General features: G+C 49.4%; 2 protein-coding genes across 5 annotated transcripts in view; one reads left to right on the top strand and one right to left on the bottom strand.

Moving 5' to 3' along the window:
• PCSK9 (proprotein convertase subtilisin/kexin type 9) overlaps positions 1 to 17773 on the top strand; it is a 32357-nt gene extending 14584 nt beyond the window's left edge. For 2 of the 3 annotated variants that reach the window (XM_055092202.2, XM_003814982.5), the window contains 7 exons: positions 1968 to 2164; positions 3323 to 3506; positions 4028 to 4201; positions 4491 to 4639; positions 5455 to 5632; positions 7344 to 7525; positions 9338 to 10814. In XM_055092202.2, coding sequence (XP_054948177.2) covers positions 1968 to 2164; positions 3323 to 3506; positions 4028 to 4201; positions 4491 to 4639; positions 5455 to 5632; positions 7344 to 7525; positions 9338 to 9553 — 1280 coding nt within the window. In that variant the 3' untranslated portion in view covers positions 9554 to 10814. Of the gene's footprint in view, positions 1 to 1967; positions 2165 to 3322; positions 3507 to 4027; positions 4202 to 4490; positions 4640 to 5454; positions 5633 to 7343; positions 7526 to 9337; positions 10815 to 17363 lie in introns of those variants that run through there. The other variant, XM_008967852.4, reaches the window with a different exon arrangement.
• Positions 12330 to 22909, bottom strand: part of USP24 (ubiquitin specific peptidase 24) — a 148784-nt gene continuing 138204 nt past the window's right edge. For both annotated transcript variants that reach the window (XM_008967853.4, XM_034965914.3), the window contains exons 63-68: positions 21391 to 21457; positions 19787 to 19865; positions 18745 to 18820; positions 18276 to 18362; positions 17773 to 17883; positions 12330 to 15078 (exon numbers count right to left, since the gene is read on the bottom strand). In XM_008967853.4, coding sequence (XP_008966101.2) covers positions 15016 to 15078; positions 17773 to 17883; positions 18276 to 18362; positions 18745 to 18820; positions 19787 to 19865; positions 21391 to 21457 — 483 coding nt within the window. In that variant the 3' untranslated portion in view covers positions 12330 to 15015. The remainder of the gene's footprint in view (positions 15079 to 17772; positions 17884 to 18275; positions 18363 to 18744; positions 18821 to 19786; positions 19866 to 21390; positions 21458 to 22909) is intronic.

Below are 22909 nucleotides of genomic sequence, written 5' to 3'. Positions count from 1 at the left end.
GTAAGCAGGTGATTGTGTGTCCAGTCTGAACACAGAGATAAGCACACAGCAGGTGCTTAATAACTAGCAGCTGTAGGCTGGGCGCGGTGGCTCATGCCTGTAATCCCAGCACTTTGGGAGGCTGAGGTGGGCAGATCACCTGAGGTCAGGAGTTCGAGACCAGCCTGTTCAACATGGTGAAACCCCGTCTCTACTAAAAATACAAAAATTAGCCAGGCATGGTGGTGGGTGTCTGTATCCCAGCTACTTGGGAGGCTAAGGCAGGAGAATCGCTTGAACCCAGGAGGTGGAGGTTGCAGTGAGCTGAGATCGTGCCACTGCAATCCAGCCTGAGTGATAGAGCGAGATTCCATCTCAAAAATAAATAAGTAAATAACTAGCAGCTGTAAATGTGGCTGTTGTTCTTCACCTCCACACTCAGTGCCACTCCACTCCCTCCCTCCGTGGTGTGAGGGGCCTCACTAGCTGTCTCCTAGGAGGAGCATGGCTGTGAGATTCCAGCTCCATCCTTGGCCACAGCTCCTGGAGACATCTTAGAGGCCAGGATCCAGAAGGCTCCCACACCCCATTTGACAGGGGAGAAGCTGTCAGTTCCAGGTCCCCTTGCACATCAGGGCCAGAGCTGCGTTAGGCCTCCAGTCTCCAGGCCACTGGGCCAGAGCTCACAGGCTGGCAGAGGGTTAGAACTGTTACTGGTGGCTGGGTGCAGTGGCTCACGCCTGTAATCTTAGCACTTTGGGAGGGCGAGGTGGGAGGATCATGAGGTCAGGACATCGAGACCATCCTTGCTAACACGGTGAAGCCCTGTGTCTACTAAAACTACAAAAAATTAGCCGGGCGTGGTGGCAGGCGCCTGTAGTCCCAGCTACTCAGGAGGCTGAGGCAGGAGAATGGCGTGAACCCGGGAGGCGGAGCTTGCAGTGAGCCGAGATTGCGCCACTGCACTCCAGCCTGGGCAATAGAGCGAGACTCCGTCTCGAAAAAAAAAAAAGAGCTGTTACTGTTGACAGTAGCATGAGGTAGACCATGGTCTGCACCAAAATGGGGGAGTGGAGTGCCACTGAGGCCAGAAGGAACCACACCCTCAAGGGTGGGGAGTTATGGTATGGGGGGTCCTAGGCATGGAGTCTTTTAATTCTTTAGACAATCCTGGGAGCAGCTGTCCCTGTTTCACAGAGGGCGGGGCCACACAGCTGGTGAGTGGGCAGCCAAGACTCCGTTCAAGTTTGTGTGGGTCCAACACTTGCGGCCACGGTGGAGGGGCATCTGAGCCAGGCCTTAGAGAGTGGCGGGGGAAGTTGGGTGGGGAAGTGTGCCCTTCTCATTCCTCTGAGGCTCATCCTCTTGGTGCCTCCCTTTCATGGAAAGGGATAATAAGGTTATTGTGAGGATCCCCTGAGTTCGTATATTCAGACGCTTAGACAGAGCCAGGCACAGAGAAGGGCCCGGGGTTGGCTAGTTTGATTGCTGGTGTAATTGCTAATATCTTCCAGTTTGTATTGGTCAAGGTTCTGCAGAGAAGCAGAACCAGTAGGATGTATATATTAAGAGTTTCAAGGAATTGGCTCATGTGACCGTGCAGGCTGGCAAGTCTGAAATCCGCAGGGCAGGCCAGGCAGGCTGGCAATTCCTGCAGAATTTGATGTTGCAATACTGAGTCCTAAGGCAGTCCTGGGGCAGAATTCCTTCTTCCCTGGGAGGCCTCAGTCTGTTCTCTTAAGGCCTTCAACTGATTAAATGAGGCCTGCCCAAGTTATAGAGAGTAACCTGCCTTACTCCGTCTTCTGATTTAAATGTTAGTCACATCTAAAAAATATTTTCGCAGCAGCATTTCCACTGGCTTTTGACCAAACATCAGGCCACAAAGTTGATCCCCAAAATTAACCATCACTCTGTGCCTGTAAGGGAGGGGCTGGGAAAGGGGAGCAGGTCTCCCCAAGGGGTGACCTTGGCTTTGTTCCTCCCAGGCCTGGAGTTTATTCGGAAAAGCCAGCTGGTCCGGCCTGTGGGGCCACTGGTGGTGCTGCTGCCCCTGGCGGGTGGGTACAGCCGCGTCCTCAACGCCGCCTGCCAGCGCCTGGCGAGGGCTGGGGTCGTGCTGGTCACCGCTGCCGGCAACTTCCGGGACGATGCCTGCCTCTACTCCCCAGCCTCAGCTCCCGAGGTAGGTGCTGAGGCTGCTGCCCCAAGGCGCGGGTAGGGGGCGGAGGGCGGAGGGAGGGCGGGCGGGCAGGCGGGCCCCGTGGGCTTCTTGTGGCACGTTCCTGGAGGCCGAACCCTTCTGGCTTTGGAAGGAGTCATCAGAGACCCCCGCCATGCGGGAGGCTGGGGAGGAAGGGGCTCGAAACCTCCATCATCGCAGAGTCTGAACAGCAGTGGCCCCGCCATGCGCCCACGTAGCAGCGCCTACGTAGCCACGCCCCCACACCCCGTCCTGGCCACTCTCCCTCCTGAAGGTCTTCTGGTACCCGCCCCCTCCCCATCTCCATCCCCAGGCCCTGCGTCCTCTGCCCAATACTCTTTGGGCCTCCCCTTTGTCCAGCTCCCCCCGCGGCTCCATGACTGACAACTTGAGCAAGGCTAATGTGAATGGGAGCAGTTGAGGGCTCAGACCTCTCACCCGAGGAACATCCACAGAGTGTGCCGCATGCTCGGTGCAGTGTGGCTGCGGGGACACAGACACGGAGCCTCGGCCCTGAGGAGCTGGGGGGCAGTGACCGTCCCTCCTCTGACCCACCACTCCTCCAGTGTCAGGACACTGCGGGTATCTAGGGGAAGGAATCTTGTTCCACTTCAAGTCTGGAACTTCAAGTCTGTGTGTGTGTGTGTGTGTGTGTGTGTGTGTGTGTGTGCGCGCGCGCGCGCGCGTTGGGGGTGGGGGTTGCAGAGCAGATGCGTACCTGACAGCAGTAACCTAGGTCCCCCCTGGCCTATCAGAGGCTTCCCTGGCGGCCGAATTTAAAGGCATCAAGCAAACAAAGCCCAACACATCTCTGCCTTGTCCTCTCAGTTTCCCCCCGTGGCACTTAGAACCACCTGATACACCGAAGAGTTTCCTGTCTATCTCCCCCACTAGGATGTAAACTCCACAGGGGCATTGGGAATGCTGCCTGGCTATGGTAGGGACAGAGGGGAGCACCAGGGCGGGGCAGGGGTGCCAGAGTTCTGCCTGGGCAGTCAGATTTTCCTTAGGAGGGGACATTTGAGTGGGACCCAAACAGGTGTATAGCAGTTGTCCAGCCCAGCTGGCAAGGCCTGAGTCTGCCTCTGCAACCCCTCTCTTGGGCTCCTTTCTCTGCCACCCACCTCCTCACCTTTCCAGGTCATCACAGTTGGGGCCACCAATGCCCAGGACCAGCCGGTGACCCTTGGGACTTTGGGGACCAACTTTGGCCGCTGTGTGGACCTCTTTGCCCCAGGGGAGGACATCATTGGTGCCTCCAGCGACTGCAGCACCTGCTTTGTGTCACAGAGTGGGACATCACAGGCTGCTGCCCACGTGGCTGGTAAGTCACCACCCCATTGCCTCGGCCACCGTGATGCTAACAGCCCCTTTGGCAGTCAGGGTCTGTGCCGGGACCTCCAGTGCCAGGCTCTGTGCAGGGGGACCAGAGATGAAGTAGGCCTGATGGTGCCTTCAAGGACACTCAGTCTGATGAGGGAGGCAAGTGCACAGAGGGAACACGAGGTCAGGGCTGTATTAGAGGGAGCCCAGAGGAGGCACCTGCCCAGCCCGAGGGTCAGAGAAGGCATCTTGGAGGAGGGACATTTGATCTGGAGCTTGATGGATGAATAGGAGTTCACCTGGCCGATAAGACAGCAACTACCAAGGCTTAGAGGTGTGAGAGGAGGCTGTCTTACCTCACTGAGTAAGGACTGCAGGCGGCTTACCTTCGAGAAGAGAGCTTAGTGTCTGTGTGCACGTGTGTTTGTGTGTATGTGTGTGCGTGTGTGCACTGGCAGGAGTCCCCTGCTGGGGCAGGAGGGCCGGGCCATCACCATCTTTCACCATTCACCCCTGCACCAGGCATTGCAGCCATGATGCTGTCTGCCGAGCCTGAGCTCACCCTGGCCGAGTTGAGGCAGAGACTGATCCACTTCTCTGCCAAAGATGTCATCAATGAGGCCTGGTTCCCTGAGGACCAGCGGGTACTGACCCCCAACCTGGTGGCCGCCCTGCCCCCCAGCACCCATGGGGCAGGTAAGCAGGATGGCAGGGTGGGCAAGTCCAGGCTGGGGCTTGGGAGGTCTGTGTGACCTTGACAGTCTCTCCCTTCTCCCTTGTCTGTGTAAGGAGGATGACGCCACCTTAAATAGGATTAAATGAGAATGGGGCTCTGAAAGGGCTGTGCAATATTTTCATAACGTGTTTTTATAGAGACAGTTGAGTATGTTCTTTAAGCCCTCCTCTCTCCTACCATGAACTAAAGATTTTTGTGGAGGTCCCTTCACTCCCAGCACCCCCTCCTCATCCCAGGCCCTTTTTGCAGGTTGGCAGCTGTTTTGCAGGACTGTGTGGTCAGCACACTCGGGGCCTACACGGATGGCCACAGCCGTCGCCCGCTGCGCCCCAGATGAGGAGCTGCTGAGCTGCTCCAGTTTCTCCAGGAGTGGGAAGCGGCGGGGCGAGCGCATGGAGGTGACTGTACCCCTCCTTCGTGTGTGTGTGTGTGTGTGTGTGTGCGTGTCAGTGCTGGGCCCTCAGGGACCCCCAGCAAGCCCCTCCATCCTCCAGACTCCAGCTCTTCTGTAAGCTTACAGGGCTGGCCAGACTAGGAGTGGGGAACTCCCCACCTCACGCGGCTGGGGGCTGCTGGAGAGAGCCACAGCGGGAAGGGTTTCCTAGAGGCTGCAGGACAGTGCTGGATGGATTTTCAATGCTCACCTGGGTGTGAGCGTGCGGCAGGGCCGCGTGAAGGTCAGCGATCTGCTACTCTGGACTCAGCCATCTCTAGGCCCCTCTCACTCAGGTGCTCCATGGTTCTGGGAGCTGAGAAATCTCAAACCAGCAAAAAAGTGGAATTGATGTTGATGCTACAGGATAGTGCACAGATGCCATCTGGTTGCAGCATTTTGGTGGAAGGGCAGTGCTCAGCTAGGAGAGTGAGGAGGGGCAGGCATTTCTGGCTTGGGAGATGGGGTCTTAATGCTCGTGTGAGAGGCAGAGTGGGTGGAGTGGAGCTGGCTGGATCCTTGCTTTGGCCTCCTGGATTTCTCTCTATCTCCATTTTGAAACCACTCTGTGTTTGGAAGAACTTTTGGGTATTCAGAGCTGCCCACTGGCAGAACAGTCTTCCTTGGGCAGGAGTGAGCTCCTTGTCCCCAGAAGGCTGGGTCTGGCTGGCCCCTGGCAGGGACACTGATGAGGGTGCTTGAGTTGATCCTGTCTAGTCCCTTTCTGTGTTTTCAAAGCCCATTCTAAAGCAGATTCCCATTTCCGTCTTTGACTCTAAGGCCCAAGGGGGCAAGCTGGTCTGCCGGGCCCACAACGCTTTTGGGGGTGAGGGTGTCTACGCCATTGCCAGGTGCTGCCTGCTACCCCAGGCCAACTGCAGCGTCCACACAGCTCCACCAGCTGAGGCCGGCATGGGGACCCGTGTCCACTGCCACCAACAGGGCCACGTCCTCACAGGTAGGAGGCTGGGCCTGCCCTGGGGTGAGGAGGGGTCCCTTTCTCCTTATGCACCCACTGCCCGCGAGGCTTCGTCCTCATGAGTGTGATCCATGAGACTCAAGCCTGACTTGCCATTCCATACTCTGGTTCTGCCACTTCCATGCCCTTTGAGCCTGGGCAGGTGACCTTACTTCTCCTCATCTCAGCTTCCTCCTCCATAAGAGGGAAAAAGATATTACCTGCCTCATTGTGTTGCGAGGAGATGGGCAGCATCTAGGGCACTGGCCTGGAGTATGGCAGGTGCTTTGCCTAAGGTGGTGCAGTCCAGGAGAGGCAGCTCCAGAGAGAGGCCCCCGGCTGGGGCTGAAAGGAGGGCAGACCTCGGTTTGAATTTCACCCTGCCGCTCGATAGCTGTGTGACCTGGGCAAATTACTTAACATCTCTGCATGAGGAAATGATGAGTGCTAAGCACTTAGCTTAGTGCCGGGACAATATAAATTCTAGCTATCATTACTATTGTTTTCATCACCCGTTGCTTTAAAATCCAGTCTCTGGTATAGGCAACTATTGACGGGCTACCCTGTGTCGAAAACATGCCCAGGCAGGTAGCAGGAAGTCACAGATGGGGACCTCTTGGGGCATCAAGGGATGGTGCCCCGAGGCTGAGCTGTTCTGGTTGGGTGGAGCATGAGAGGTCTGGGAAGACAGTGGGACTCCAGCCTGGAATAAGAGGCTCAGAGTTGATTCTCGTCTGAGCACGTCCAGGGGAACCACTGAGGGTTTGGGAACAGGAGAGTGAGGGTGAGAACCTGGTTCTGGGCACAGCAGGCTGGCATGTAGGATGGATGTTCAGGAAAGATGAGCATAGTCAGGTGGCTGGTGCCCTTGTCCAGGGGAGAGGCTCCGTCAGGTTCAGGGGTCCTGGCTTGGAGGGAAGTCTGCCATGCTCTAATCACGCTCCCCTTTGGAAGTGCTCAGCCGATGAGCTCACGGGCACATGTCAGTTTGAAGTCATGGAATCTGACTCCATGAAGCGCACCTCAAAGAGCACCATTTTGCAGCTAAGGGAACTGCAGGCTGGACATGCTGAGTGGCTGCCCTGAGCCCTTGCAGCTAGGACATAGAGAATGCTAGTAACCACAACCCTACCATGTTCAGAGCACATGCCAGGCTCCATGCTGGGGCTTCGCACGTGTCATCTTCACAGTGTCCCTGTGAGTAGGTGTGGTTTCTCTTTCCATCTTACAAATGAGTAAACAGAGCCTCAGTGTAGCTAAGTAACCACTATTTTAGGTTTCTTAGCCAATGGGTGTGTCTGACTCCTAAGCCCATGGAGGGCATTCTGAGGTGGTTCAGACAGACCCCAGCTTACCCTTGAACTTCTGCCTGCTGGCTGCATAGGGAGGGGCTGGGGGGAGTTTGAGCATCTCAGGCCATAGAGCCCCTGCCCCACTGTCTCCATCTCTGGGTGGAAAGATGGTGTTTTCCCTGAGAAACTAAGGCTCAGAGAGGTTGAATGGCTCTCCCAAGGTCACACAGCTGGTCAGCTGCAGAGTTGAGAACACAGGAGTCCTGGTGCTCAGGCCAGCATCTCTTTTTTGCTTTGAGTTGTTTCTAGGTTTCCTAGCTCTTGCCTCAGACCTTAAAGAGAGAGGGTCTGATGGGGATGGGCACTGGAGACGGAGCATCCCAGCATTTCACATCTGAGCTGGCTTTCCTCTGCCCCAGGCTGCAGCTCCCACTGGGAGGTGGAGGACCTTGGCACCCACAAGCCGCCTGTGCTGAGGCCACGAGGTCAGCCCAACCAGTGCGTGGGCCACAGGGAGGCCAGCATCCACGCCTCCTGCTGCCGTGCCCCAGGTCTGGAATGCAAAGTCAAGGAGCATGGAATCCCGGCCCCTCAGGAGCAGGTGAAGAGGCCCGTGAGGCCGGTTGGGTGGGGTGCTGCGTGTCTCTCCTGCACAGCTTTTCTGTGTCAGTTTGTGCCACCACCATACCGCCATGCATCAGGGTGGCGGTTTGCCAGGTAGATACTGTGGGCAGCTTCCGCCATTGTGTGGACAGCATGTATATGTGTCTCTGTGTGGCTGGGTCTGTTTTTGCTTTTGTCCAGATCAGTAAGGTTTGCTACCTGGGTACCCCACTCCACTTGGAGTAGAATGTGCATAAATATGGCATAAAGAAATGCAATATGCATGCATTTATTGATTGATCTATTTTTTTCTGAGATGGGGTCTTGCTGTGTTGCCCAGGCTGGTCTCAAATTCCTGGGCTCAAGCAATCCTCTGGTCTCAGCCTCCCCAAGTGTTGGGATTATAGGCATGAGCCGCTGCACCTGGCCTCTCTGATCTATTTAACAAACCTGCTGGGAGGGTCTCAGGGTCAGGAGCAGCACTGGGCTCTGAGGACACAGAGCTCACTCAGCCGTGACCCAGAGGGGGTGCCTGAGCTGCATGCTGAAGGTTGTTAGCATGACCAGCAAGGCAAGAAAAGGCCCTGCCGAGATTAGCAAGGCATGTGCCAAGCCCTGGAGTGTGACAGCCAGGCCTTCTAGAAACCTGAGTGTATAACTCTCCTTAAAAGCCAGTAGGAGCTCCTTAAAAGGCAGCCCTAAGGAGTCCACTCTTAAATGAACTCAGAGTCAGTTTTAAAATGCAAGTCTGTGTTGATTCTGGTCTGGATGGTGCATTCCTCGAGAGCAAAAGACAGTCTTGGTCTTGGATCCACTTGCCCTGGGTGCACTGAGGGCTGCTAGGTTCCAGGTGCTCTTCCTGGCACTGGGGAGGGATACAGGCCCAAGAGACATGTTGTTCTCCCTCCTGGAGCATCTATTTTAGTGGAGGAAGACAGAAAACAAACCATTAATATAGAGTACTGAAAAGATGCGATGGAGAAAACTATAGCAAGGAAGGGAATGGGGTGGGAGAGAGGTCAGGAGAGGTCTTGCTGACAAGGTGGACGAAACGGGCCATGAGGCAGAGAACATGTTCCAGGCAAAGCAAAGGCCCCCAGGTGGGGATGTGCAGGGAGTACCAGGAAACCAGAGAGGTGGGAATAGTTATGAGATGGGGGATGCCTCAGAGGGGACAGGGCCAAGTCAGGTGAGACCTGAGGGCCACAGTCAGCAGTGAGCTGGGGCCATGCAGGGGTCTGGCCTCAGAGGAGTGTGGTCTGGCCTGGATCTGAACCTCTCACTGTGGCCTAGCTGCTGAGCTGAGAAGAGATGACAAGGACCTTGGGCAGAAGCAGGGAGACTGGAGGGAGGCGGTGGAGGGTCCAGGCGTTGGGGCGGGGCTCAGGCTGGAGTCTGAAGGGAGCCTGCAGGCCTGGTGGGTGGATGTGGGTGGGAGAGGGGGAGGATGGCACCAAGGCTCGGGCCCCTGGACAGATGGAGTTGCCATTAAGTGGGATGGGGCAGGCTATGGGGCCATCAGTTTCAGAGGGATGAGTTTGGCACTGGCATGGTAGGCATCTGTCTATCTCCACGCCCCTCAAACCAGGCATGAAGCAGGAGCTCATGTGTTTGGTCAGCCATGGTGCAGAACCGCCTGGGTGGGAGGTGCGGGGTGGGAGATACACGGTTGTGTCCCAAATGGGCTCTGAGCCAGCGAGGGCCGTCTGCACTTTGGCCTCACAGAAGGATGTCGGAGGGAGAAATGAAGTGTGGGTGGGGGTCCCGGGCCACGCTAGACATGTGCTTTCTTTTCCTCGGGCTCTGGCAGGTGACCGTGGCCTGCGAGGAGGGCTGGACCCTGACTGGCTGCAGTGCCCTCCCTGGGACCTCCCACGTCCTGGGGGCCTACGCCGTAGACAACACGTGTGTAGTCAGGAACCGGGACGTCAGCACTGCAGGCAGCACCAGTGAAGAGGCCGTGGCAGCCGTTGCCATCTGCTGCCGGAGCCGGCACCTGGCGCAGGCCTCCCAGGAGCTCCAGTGACAGCCCCATCCCAGGATGGGTGTCTGGGGAGGGTCAAGGGCTGGGGCTGAGCTTTAAAATGGTTCTGACTTGTCCCTCTCTCAGCCCTCCATGGCCTGGCACGAGGGGATGGGGATGCTTCCGCCTTTCTGGGGCTGCTGGCCTGGCCCTTGAGTGGGGCAGGCTCCTTGCCTGGAACTCACTCACTCTGGATGCCTCCTCCCCAGGTGGAGGTGCCAGGAAGCTCCCTCCCTCACTGTGGGGCATTTCACCATTGAAACAGGTCGAGCTGTGCTCGGGTGCTGCCAGCTGCTCCCAATGTGCCGACGTCCGTGGGCAGAATGACTTTTATTGAGCTCTTGTTCCATGCCAGGCATTCAATCCTCAGGTCTCCACCAAGGAGGCAGGATTCTTCCCATGGATAGGGGAGGGAGTGGTAGGGGCTGCAGGGACAAACATCGTTGAGGGGGTGAGTGTGAAAGGTGCTGATGGCCCTCATCTCCAGCTAACTGTGGAGAAGCCCCTGGGGGCTCCCTGATTAATGGAGGCTTAGCTTTCTGGATGGCATCTAGCCAGAGGCTGGAGACAGGTGCGCCCCTGGTGGTCACAGGCTGTGCCTTGGTTTCCTGAGCCACCTTTACTCTGCTCTATGCCAGGCTGTGCTAGCAACACCCAAGGGTGGCCTGCGGGGAGCCATCACCTAGGACTGACTCGGCAGTGTGCAGTGGTGCACGCACTGTCTCAGCCAACCCGCTCCACTACCCGGCGGGGTACACATTCGCACCCCTACTTCACAGAGGAAGAAACCTGGAACCAGAGGGGGCGTGCCTGCCAAGCTCACACAGCAGGAACTGAGCCAGAAACGCAGATTGGGCTGGCTCTGAAGCCAAGCCGCTTCTTACTTTACCCGGCCGGGCTCCTCATTTTTACGGGTAACAGTGAGGCTGGGAAGGGGAACACAGACCAGGAAGCTCGGTGAGTGATGGCAGAATGATGCTGCAGGCACGGAACTTTTTCCGTTATCACCTGGGCCTGATTCACTGGCCTGGCGGAGATGCTTCTAAGGCATGGTTGGGGGAGAGGGACAACTGTCCCTCCTTGAGCACCAGCCCCACCCAAGCAAGCAGACATTTATCTTTTGGGTCTGTCCTCTCTGTTGCCTTTTTACAGCCAACTTTTCTAGACCTGTTTTGCTTTTGTAACTTGAAGATATTTATTCTGGGTTTTGTAGCATTTTTATTAATATGGTGACTTTTTAAAATAAAAACAAACGTTGTCCTAACTCTTGCATAGACTTGACTGCCTAGGGTGATGCCTTGCTTATACTAGGAACTGGGTAAGTTTGTTGAATAGTTGAGTAAGCCAAGTATTTGATGAGTACTTGTATCTTGAGTACAAGTATTGGGCAAGTACTGGTGATGTGAACTTACTCCTTGTGCCTATCCTAGGAATGAAATGAATGTCTTCCTGCAGCTCCCCTGACCACCCTGACAGTCAAAGTGCCTCCTCCTTGGTGACAGGTGCCCTACAGCACTCTAGATGCTCTGTTGTCCTGACCTCCCAATGCCCTTTTCATTCTTTTCTCCCCAGTACCTGGCACACAGCCTGGCCCGAGTATTTACGGAATAAGTTACAGTGCCAGATGCTTCTGTAATGAGCCAGTGCTAAGTCCATGGCTTTTTTCATGATTGATTTAAAATTCAGAACAGTCTCAGATTGGGTGCAATGGCTCACACCTGTAATCTCAGTACTTTGGGAGGCTGAGGCAGGAGGATTGCTTGCGTTTAGGAATTCAAGACCCTGGGCAACAGTGAGACCCCGTCTCTATAAAAAAATTTAAAAGATTAGCGAGGTGTGGTAGCACATGCCTGTGGTCCCGGCTAGTCAGGAGGCTGATGTGGGAGGCTTGCTTGAGCTGGGAGGCTGAGGGTGCAGTGAGCTGTAATTATATCATCACTGCACTGCAGCCTGGGTTACAGAGTGCATAATGATCCCATTCAATGTGGGACCTCCAGGCCCTCCACTCTAAGGCTGGTGAATATAGCTGTCTTAAGCAAGTTCTATCTATCTCTAGACAGCCCATGTCATAAGGAATCTCAGGCAAAAATCCTCCCAGATTACATTTTCTGACAATTCAGTGTCATATATGGAAAGCATTCAAGAGTTGACAGATGGCAATGGCTTGAACACCCAACTGGGTTATATCTCTGCCCACTGGAACCTAGGCCTGTGGTGCAACCCTAGACTCTCTCTCCTTCCCCTCCACAGAATCAAGTATCAGCTGGTTAGCTATCCACACCCTGACAGCTCTGTGATGTTGGAACAACTTGGTTCTTGCAGAGGGTTAGCAGGTGGTCACCAGGGATCGGGGAGGAAGAGGTGTGGCTTGCAGGAAGACGAAAATCTGGACTAGCAAATAGGGAAGGGGACCCATGTGAGCAACGCTGGCCACTAGGAATGAGACTGAGACCTGTGGGATCTAGCAAGAAGCCCAGTGTGACCAGCGACACGATCTATGCTGGGGACCACTTGGGAGAGCCAAAAGCTTTGGTGGAGATGGATGGAGACCATCAACCTAAGTTCAGCATCCTCCTCCAAGCTTTGCAGATGAATCCTGAAATGGTCAGCCTCTCCAGAGAAAAGAACAGCAAAAGGCTCAGAGGACCCACAGTCCCCTTTATTAGTGTAAAGTACTAAGAGGAATCAACAGAATTTAGCACCAGGCACAGGCTCGTGTTCCCCCGCCCACTACGGCTGTGTTCTGATGATAGATGAAGAATGGCGGCAAGACTCCAACTCTGTTTTTGAAAAATTTATTTTATACTCTTAGAAGCTAAGAACTTTGCCACACATGAACCAAATTTAGAATTAAGGTTCTTCCCTAGTGTATCTACTTCCTTTTGAAATTTTATAAACAAGATTTTATACACAAGAGGTAGCAGAGGAAAATTCCAGTCTGCTTGTTCCAAGCTCAGAAGGTAACTGCACACACCTCGATGTTAGCAGAGAAGGTGGGGCAGGACAGGGTAAGTTTGATGATATGGCGCTCTAGTTCCTAAAACTGATTGTAGTTGTCAGTGACCGTGTGAGGACTCCAGGAGACGTCGTGGTGAGATGCCCGCTGGGATGCTTGTTTTCTTTCCCAGGATGCCTTCAACGGGCAGAATCGGCCATCCTAAGATCGGCCTCACTAAGGGAGCTTCTTGAGAACACACAGCATTATTGAGTTAATTGTGCAATTCCTGCTCTGTTTGCAGACCATTTTGAAAGGTTTATAAAAACATCTTCATCCAAAAAATTGGCAGTAAAAATGACAACTCTTCCAAGGTAAGCCTGTCATAACTGTCACTGTTGTACTACATTAAAAAAAGTCATCAGCAGGTTCATTGACTGTAGCTGTCAGCAATCAAGTGGTTACCAGCAAAGTGAAAACGATGGTCATTGCAGCAACAATGTAAGCAACATGATCTGAAGCGTATAATATACACGGTGGACGATCCTGATGAAGCTTTACAGTGAGGACAGCAGGTGCTAGGGGTGTGGAAGGCGTTGTTTCCATAGGAAATAAGGGGACTAGAAGTGGCGATTTCACTCCTGATTTTGGGCTCCTGAGAGTGCAGTAGCCAGCGATGATATCCCAGCGTGGATCATCGCCAGCATTTCAAGGTCATGTCCCACACAATCTCTTGGTGAGGATGTGGGCGGAGAGAAGGTGAGAATAGGGTAGGGGAAACAGTAGGACAGGAAGTATTCACGTACTCAAAACCAACGGTAGAACATCACATTTCAAACTGCAAGAACATTGGAACTGTCTGAAGTTTGCCACTCGCCTCTGTCCGTTTCTCTAAGGGTACAGTTCTGCTCTTAAGTGCTGGCCCTTCCATCTTCTCAGTGTGTTTGACAAAGGCCACTGCCAGCCTCCAGCAAGTCACAGAATAACAATGAAGTCTGACGGCACAGAAACCCTCACTGCCAGAGAATGAAACGACTGGGCCATGGCAAGAGCACCGTAATGAGATGCCATCTGCCTGGCCACATGCCCACACAATGCCACAGCAGCCAGACAGGCACTTCAGGGCTGGCTGCGCCTCTGTGACTTGGCAAATCTAACTGACAGTGAAAACCTGGCACTTCCTAAGGCTCCCTAGTTCTGTGCATGGTGAGATGAAAATAAGGCAGGACCTGTAACTAAAGGCAAAACAGGGCCGAAAATGTGAGCAATTCAAAATACAAAATGTACAAAATGTATGTGAAATATGTGGGTGTAAACCTCTCCCCCCCACCATAAAAGGGAGCTGGTATAAATGAGTGAATGGTGCTATACTTTGGAAATACGACTAAATGGATGGTTATTCAATTGCTTTATATTTATTTCTGGGAAAATAAATCTTAAACCTTGACTGACTTTTCAGTGCTAATTAGTCATGTCGAGGAGAAACAAATTCTCAAATTCCTTCTCTGCATTACAATTACTATGAAACTCACAAGCAGTGTGTACCAACTCAAATAGTTAACTTCATATACAACCAATACCAAGGGTTTCAGTAATTATGTTTTAAGCAAAAGCAAACGATTGCAGATCACATGATTTAAGACTACAGTTTATTCAATATGTCTCCAAGCATTAAAAAGATAATTCTGTGAAGTTAAACTCAGTAAAATTATATCTTAAAGTGCTTTTATTTTGCTGTTTTTAAAATCTGTTTGGGGAACAACTCATAACTTCTTTAAGTGATTGATGTCAAATAATGCACCCTGTACTTCTGGAGAACACAGCATTTTCAAAATTGCTCTTTTCAATCTAATTATATCAGAAAAATATCTTCAAGAGCTTAGTATTTCCCAATTTTTGATCCTGATCCTGGTAACCTTTCATCAAGATCCAAGCTTATGCGTAGGGTTCTCATCTAGACCCATCTGAAATTCTATACAAATAGGGAGACATATTAAATACAAAGGTCTGTGTAAATTGACTTAATATTTTACAATGAAAAGGAATTTTATTACATCTTTACATCATTTTAAATTGGATATTCCTGTTTAATATTACTGCAAGATTAAAAATTTGCCCCCACATATCTAAAAGCAGCTTGCTTTTTCTTAAAATATAAAAACCAAAGGAATTTCTTTTGTAGCATCGTAGAGAAAGCAACAGCTTTATGCTCACTCTTGTATGTTCGTGTAACAAAAAAGTCTGCCACTGGCTCTATTTCCGAAAATCTCCACAGAAATGTGAATCCACATATAGACCACGCTCCCGGGACAGCTGATCCACATGCCGGAGTTCTCCCACTGCCAAACAGCTCCCAAACCTTCTAGTGGCCTAAAAATGCTTTCCTTGAGAAATACATGATCCGCCCAAGTCACAGCAGCTTTCCCAGTCCAATTTCCAGGCTCTTCCAAAGGGTTCGAGATTCTGATTCCAAGAAGGTGCTGAGCATCCAGTATTGTGTCTTCACTTCTCTCAGGCTAGGCACGTTCCTCTAGGGATCAACATCATCAAGGTCACTTCTCAACTCACCAATCATCATGGGAGATTCTGAACCCTGCAGAAAAGAAAAGGAAGTTAAAGTTCATACGGTTAGAGAAAAGGTTTTCTATGCTGACTTGTGTTCTGCAATTTAAACATGTCTTCATCTGGCAACTTAATGCAATGTTTATCAAAGGGTAATAAAATGTGATAACTATTACATCTAATAATTGACAATTCATGATTATGTAAAACATGTACATTTCTATGATCTCATTTAGTCAGTGAAACAACCCAGCGACTTGTCTAAAGTCACAATGCTACTCTGCACCCATGTGAGAACGCAGAGCAGTGATAAAGCTGGGAGAGGCATTGATGGCCACTGTGCCCGCTTCATGTTGGGCACTGTGTGAGCCTCCCTGCCCTGCACCTGCCAAATATGGGCTCTGGGTCACTCCTGGGTCTGAAGGCTACCTCTGTTACCATCTGTGTGGCCTTTGGCTTACACACTTGGCGAACTGTTCTGAATACTCACCGTGTGCTGTGGGGCTGATCTAGTTGGAGCTGGGGTGGGGAGGAGCAAGGACAGTCTCTCTAAAGTGACAACCTAAGCTGAGTGAGAGTTGGGGGTGAGTAGGGGGGCCCTGAGGTGGAAGGAAGAGAGTACATTTGATAAATAAAATTCAGAAAATGGGCCAGGCACGGTCGCTTATGCCTGTAATCCTAATCCCAGCTACTTGGGAGGCTGAGGCAAGGAGAATCGCTGGAACCTGGGAGAAGGAGGTAGCAGTGAGCTGATATTGCACCACTGCACTCCAGCCTAGGTGACAGAGCAAGACTCCATCTCAAAAAAAAAAAAAAAAAAAAAAAAATCAGAAAATGGGGGTGGGGAGGTGCACAGGTGCTAGATCATGCAGGACTAGCACCTGCGTGTTGAGGATTCTGGCTTTTCTCCTCATACAAAGCCTTTGAAAGGTTTTAGTGCATGAACCAGAGAGAAGCAGGGGTGGAGGTGAGGGGATCCTTACAGACATAGGCAGAGAGGGGCTGATGACAGGTGGAGGAGAGGGACGAGCACCCTTTCAAAGGGAGCTGTCCGGGATGACATGGGGGTGCTGTGTGTGAGATAAGGAACACTGACGGAGGGCCAGCTTTAGTGGGTGCAGGGAGGAGGGGCTGGGCACATCAAGTCTGAGGTCTTTAAGGTATGCCAAGTGGAGAACGTCAAGAACAAGAGAGCTGGATGTTCATGTTCAGAAATCCAAGGTGGGTGCGGAGAGAATATGGAGTGAGGGCAGGAGGATACAGGTTAGAGACTCCACGAACCTTTACTGGTGGTCCAGAAGAGGCAGTACTAGGAAGGAGACAGAGAAGGAACAGCCAGAAGGGTTTGAGGAAAACTACGAGAGAGAAGTGTCAGGAAAGCCCTGGAATAGTGTTTCAAACGGGAAGAGCGCCAGGAGCGCTAGATGCTGCCGAGCAGTCGGCTAAGATGAGGCCTGAAAGCTGCAGGCCACCTGTCACCCCAACTGCTGAGTTGGAGAGAAGAGGGAGTTAGCAGGGAAGAGGCTGAAGAGCGAGTGAGAGATAAGAAAATGGGGAAAGTTAAGTTTAGAGAATTAGTCAAAGTTTGGCTGCAAAGAAGATAAAAGAAGGCAGGGGCAACAGGGAGAAGAGAGGCTTTGACAGGGCAGAAGAGAAGCCAGTGTGCTGAGACGTCGCTGGGAAGGGTCTGGCAGGGTGGAGCGTTCTGGATACTGAAGAGTTACATACACATTAGAATGCAAAGCTCTGCCAAGGTGGGCGGGGATGAGCGCTAGGGGCTTTGGGTGGACACAGGAAACTTCCCACTGTCACAGGAGAGGAGACAAGAACAGTGCAGATGCTTGGGAATTAGTGGCCGCAGGAGCTCTCCTGTGACAGCTTTTATTTTCTCTGCAAATGAAGTAGGTGATGAGGTAATGTGTGGAGTGACCTTGGGCTAAGTCACATCACTGTGCTGGGCTGCAGTTACCTTTCTGTAAAATCAGGGTGACAGCTGCCTCACATAGTGCTTATGAGGATCCGAAAGATAACACTTAAAAAAAAATGACACCTACTACATCAGTAACATTCATTTAATGGGGCCTATTCTGTACCAAGTACTGTGAAGGGACCACAGAGGAGACTGCTGTTAAGGAAAGTTACAGGCTATTGGAAAGACATAATGATTAACTGACACTTAGTTCAGTGTTTGCACACAGTGGGTGTTCAATACATATTTATTTTCTTTTTCTACTATCATGATTGGTATTAAAGCTGTTTTTTTTTCTTTTTTTAAAAATACATGTCAAAATTTTCTTGGACTGCCCTGGCAAGCAGGTATACTTCAAGAGCACGGGAGCTTTTCATTCAAGAGTCCACATTTCCAGGAAGGCTGGTGAGAGCAAACGAGGGACTTTCAGTAACCTGGCAAGGCAGAATAAAGTGAACAAGCTGGAACGAATCCACCTGTGCCCTGGCTTCATCGGGACTACCTGCAGGCTGATCAGGGTGGCCAGCCACAGACACCTCGAGGCCTTCCATTCACTTCACACTGCAGCACTACTCAGCCCCGTAAACACACGGTTAGTGCATATGCTGAGCTGAGATCACTAGAGGGCAGCGCTGGTAACTCTTTGGACTCACATTCCAGAGGAAGCATCTTGTTTTCCCTCAGCTGTGGAAATTCTTTTTGGAAAGCTTAAGAGCAAGGCTGCCTTTGCACACAAGGACATGCTGACCGTTATACCTGCTGTAGATGCCTGTCTCCGTTCTCATTGGCAGGACTACTCTCCGACCCATTACTGCTTCCTGATTGCTCTTTTTCATTCAACAAAGCTGTGGCATACGCTAACGTGTCCTGCAGAAGATTCAAACACAAGACGACAAAGTTAGGGCCCATTCAGTGGCAGCAGCAACCACCAGGGAAGACTACCTTTCATATGACCTTCGGTGGGACCGGAGGCCTGAGAGTGAGGACTTCATCACAGTCACCAGAACCCCCTCAACCCCTGTCCCTTTTTGTGACCAGACTGCCCAACCTGTATGACTTTCCTTCTAGACAAATAATCTGCACAAATTTGTGTAAGTGTACACCAATCTGTTTTCTTTTCATAGAAATCCAATTGTTTCTTCTGCTTGTTCTCATCTTCAACTCATATCTCTCTTCTCAGAGGTTGCAGTTTCTGAGAAACACACTGAGAATCCTCCATAAGTGATTTAGACCACGCAAAAACAAGAGACAACTCTCACCTGAGCTGAAATGGTTCGCTGAAAGGTTTTTCCAGTTGATGTTTCATTAGAGACATTACTCTGTGGTGTCCAGTAATGTTCTGACATCTGAGATGAAAGGTCAAAAATGCCATCAGAGGTGACAAATAAGCCCCCATGAGTTCACAGTTTCTACCATTAGATATTGAGTCTTAAAAGCATCCCAAGTAGGGTACAAGTCTACCCAGACCTTCCATCACATAAAGCGATTCAAGACCTCAGTCAAGTATTGCTTCTTATATCATCATCCCTACCTTTTCCCCTATGAAGTTAAGACATATGTATTAGGACAAATTTAATGCACACAAGATATAAACTGTAGCAAAGAAATGTTTGAAATCTGAAAACACTTTAAGGTCAGTCTCCATATTCAGTTCCAGAGATTTTTCCTGACAAAATGTGCTATTATTGATTCCTATGTTACAGCTAGAAAAATTCAATGTTCAGTTACCTTCTTCTGTAGCCACTGCACAGCCCAGCTCCAGTGGTGGGAATTCTCCTTGAAGTACTCCTTAGCTGCAGGACACCTGATGACCGAGGAGATTTTTATTAGCCAAATTCTTTCTTTGCTTGTTCCTAGTGCTTCATTTTGAAACGTAAATGCTAGTTTCACTAAAATTCAGTTGTCTTTATATTTGTGATTCTACTTAAATGGGGTTCCTAGAGTAGTCAAATTCATGGAGACAGAAATTACAATTGCTTCCCCCAGGGGCTGGGGGAAGGGTGGAATAGGGAGTCAGTCTTCAATAGGTCCAGAGTTTCAGTTTCAGAAGATGAAAAGAGTTCTGGAGATGGATGGTGGTGATGGTTGCACATCAATGTGAATGTACTTAAAGTCACTGAACTATACACTTAAAAATGGTTCAAATAGTAAATTTTATGTTATGTACATTTCACCACAATTAAAAAAAAAAGAACCTTCATTTTGCAGTCAATCAGCCTGTGTTCAAGTTTTCACTCTATGACTCTAGGCATGTCACTTAAACTACCCATGATATATGACTCACAACTGTACTAACCTCATGAAGTTGTTACAAAGATGAAATAAGATAATACAGGCAAGGTTCTTGACATAGTGCCTGGGTTCACAAGTGCTCAGGAGCTACAGGTGACATGATTTGAAAGGCTATTCTGAGGTTAGGGACCTAGAGCCTGAAGAGCTGGTAGCTGGGTTACATTAATGAGAGACCTTGAGTGAAAGCTCGTGAACTCTTGCTCTTAAAGCCTCCATATCTGTCCTGATTCCTGCCTTTCTGACATAAGGCCTGATGGGTGAGCTTTTCTGGGATTCTATAAAGATTTGTCACTCTTTTAATACTTCCCCTCATATTTTTTTGAGATCATGCAAATAGGTTTCTGTACCTTCCAAGCAAGCAGGCCCTGACTGAGTCAGATTCTCCAGGTATCAAAACCGGGCACATGTTCCCCTTCTGCTCATATGTGACTTGTAATTAAAACACCATTTCCTCCCTGCATTTTAATTCAATACTTACTTTTGAGCAAGAGTGACAAGAAATTTGACACACTGGTAGCAGCGACTACTGTCCACATGATTACTGTGGTGCATCAAAGCTGAAGGAAGAGAAAAGGACATTTTAACAATAAAAGACTAAACTGAAAATGGCTCCAAGTAACAACAAGCTCTCTTGTTCTAAAAATTGACAAACTATTTTAATAAACAGATAAGGAACAACTTAACTAAAAGCATGGTGGTGCCTGACTCAACAGAATCCCTAAATTCTAATGGGTGGAAACACTACTTTAAGTATGTTTAAAAAAAAAAAAAAAAAAAACCACAACAAAAAAAACATACATGGTGCTGCAAGTTTGACTTTTAGGAGAACTGAACAGGAACAAAACTTTTTACTGCCTGATTATTCACCTAGAGACTTTTCCACATATCATATTACTGAGAGTAGTTCTAATACTTTTAGTTGGATAAATGAAATTTTATGATGCTAGGGTCAGTTCAGCAATTATCACCTGCTCTATGTTTTAGGGATTTAAACATAAATAGGCCGGGCATGGTGGCTCATGCCTGTAATCCCTGCACTTTGGGAGGCAAAGGCGGGTGGATCACTTGAGGTCAGGAGTTTGAGACCAGCCTGAGCAACGTGCTGAAAGTCTGTCTCTACAAAAAAATACAAAAATTAGCTGGGCTAGTGGCGTGTGCCCATAATCCCACCTACTTGGGAGGCTGAGGTGGGAGGATCACTTGAGCTTGTGGGGCAGAGGTTGCAGTGAGCTGAGATCATGCCACTGCACTCTAGCCTGGAAGACAAAGTGAGACCCTGTCTCAAAATAAATAAATAAATAAATAAATAAAAATAAAAAATAATACTCGGTCCTGCTCTTGAGTTTATAGTTTTTAAGTTCCAGACGGCCTGTGTGTGGCTCTGACTAGAGTACAGCGTTCCAAAGGGTGGCCTGAAAAGCTGAAGCTACAAAACTTTTTAGCTTAAATCTTCTTTCTACAACAGAAAAAGGCCCTAAATCTCTTAATACATAGCAAAATCTAAAATGATTCAGATTAAGTGGAAATACAGGTAAATGGTGGAAGCTGGCTAAAATTATTCTTAACTAAACTTTTTCTAATAAATAGCTCAGGAAAGCCAATTTAGCCTTCTGAAAAAGAAAGCCCTGCCCAAACAACTTAAGAGTAGACTGTGAAAATATGGCTACGCTTACTATAGGTAAAAAGACATTCACATTTCATGAGCCTGACAACATCCTGCGTCTCAGGTTTTGGTTTTTCTCTCCCCAGTGGCTACAGAGTGGAATGAAAAATTTCTTGCATCAGGGAGTGGCCGTTAGCTTGTTGAAAAAAATTCACAGCACCCCTGAATCTTGCCTAATCTGGTAAAAGAATCCCAAGCTACGCCTTCCTGACTAAAAGAGGAGAAATGTGTAGGGTGAGAAGATCCCTGGGTTTTAATTTTTCTGACCAGAATGAGGGAGCCCAGTGGCCCTGACCAGACTTCTACTGTATCAGTCACTGTAGATCCCACTGAGAGTAGCAGGAGGCAGAACTGGCCAGAACAATAGATTATCCACATGTTTACTATAGACATTTGTGCATAAGACCAGGCATACTTGCCTAGTAATCCATTTTCTGTCTCAAACACAAATTTGACTCGCTCTACTTGTATGGGATCTTCAATAACCTGGGAAAGGAAGAAACAAAAATTAGTAAATAAAAGAAGGAACTTGTCATAGCCACGGGTGCTTTCTTTATAATTCTACCCAAGAGATTAATTTAGTGTTTGACAACAACAACAACAACAAAACCAATACAGGACGGGCATGGTGGCTCATGCCTGTGATCTCAGCACTTTGCGAGGCCAAGGCAAGAGGATCACTTGAGGCCAGGAGTTCCGAACTAGCCTGGGCAACAAAGCAAGATCCCATCTCTAAAAAATAAAAAAAGAAATTAGTTGGGCACAGTGACATGTGCCTGTAGTCCCAGCTATTCAGGAGGCTGAGGCAAAAGGATCACTTGTGCCCAGGAGTTTGAGGCTACAGTGAGCTATGACTGTGGCTCCAGCCTGGGCAACAGAGGGAGACTCTGTCTTGAAAAAAACAAAACAAAACAAAACAAAAAACCCAATACAAACAAATATTACATGGCTGCCACATATCTCAAATATATCTTAAAACTAAGAGAAAAAACTATTAAGTTATACTTAAAGATCTATTCATTTCCTATCTATGTGTTGCTATCAACTAGATCTATAGTTCTCTGTGGGTTATGAGGACATATACTTTATGATCCTAAGGATAAGAGGTTTATGCTCTAACTTGCTTAGGAAAAATGTATTGAAGTTTTGCTATCATAGCTGTATTTCTAGTTCTTAGTACTGAACTGTGCATGGTATAAAAACTATATGGGTTTGTTGTTGATAGATGAACAATACACAGTCCTAACCCTAAGGAGCAATAATCTGCCAAAGTTTGTAAAAGCACTAGGACCAAAAGGAAGTAAAGAACTTGAAAAATAAGCTTTTAACAAATGGCATCTATGATGTCTTTTCTTACTCAAAACTCTTTATTAAATGATTATTCTGTGCCAAGGCCTCTATGGAGTATCAAGAATCCAAAGGGAACCCAGGCCCTCACTCTCTAAGGAACCTCTGAACCACACTCATTAACTCATAACCAGTCACCAAATTCCAATGATTCTCTTTCCACAATACCTCTTGATCTGTCTGTCCCTTGCCCCACCACAGGCCTTATTATTTCACACTCAGAATATTCCCAGACTCCTAAATGGTCTTCTAGTTCCCAATCTTGTATCCTTCTTTACTCCATCCTTCAATACAACTGCCAGAGGATTTTTTTTCCCCCTGCTCTTCACACTTCTGAGACTGGAAAGAATCCTACAATTGATTACATTTCAGTTTCTTGGCTCTTAAAAATATTTTTCAGAGTACGTACGTACAGTCAATAGTGTCTAAGATTTGATAAACTATAAAGCCAGAAATGTACCTCTGAGGGTGACTGTGAAGTTTAAACCTAATATCATTTGCGCTAACACGATGCCTTCTCCACTGTAGGCCCTGGCAGGGGTTAACCATCACTATCACTCCCCTTCAGTCCCCTGCACTACAGTGTTTGTG

The sequence above is a fragment of the Pan paniscus genome, chromosome 1 (genome assembly GCF_029289425.2).
Source record: "Pan paniscus chromosome 1, NHGRI_mPanPan1-v2.0_pri, whole genome shotgun sequence".
Classification (NCBI taxonomy): Eukaryota; Metazoa; Chordata; class Mammalia; order Primates; family Hominidae; genus Pan; species Pan paniscus.
The sequence above is the reverse complement of the archived record's forward strand: the minus strand, read 5'-3'. Positions and strand labels throughout refer to the sequence as shown.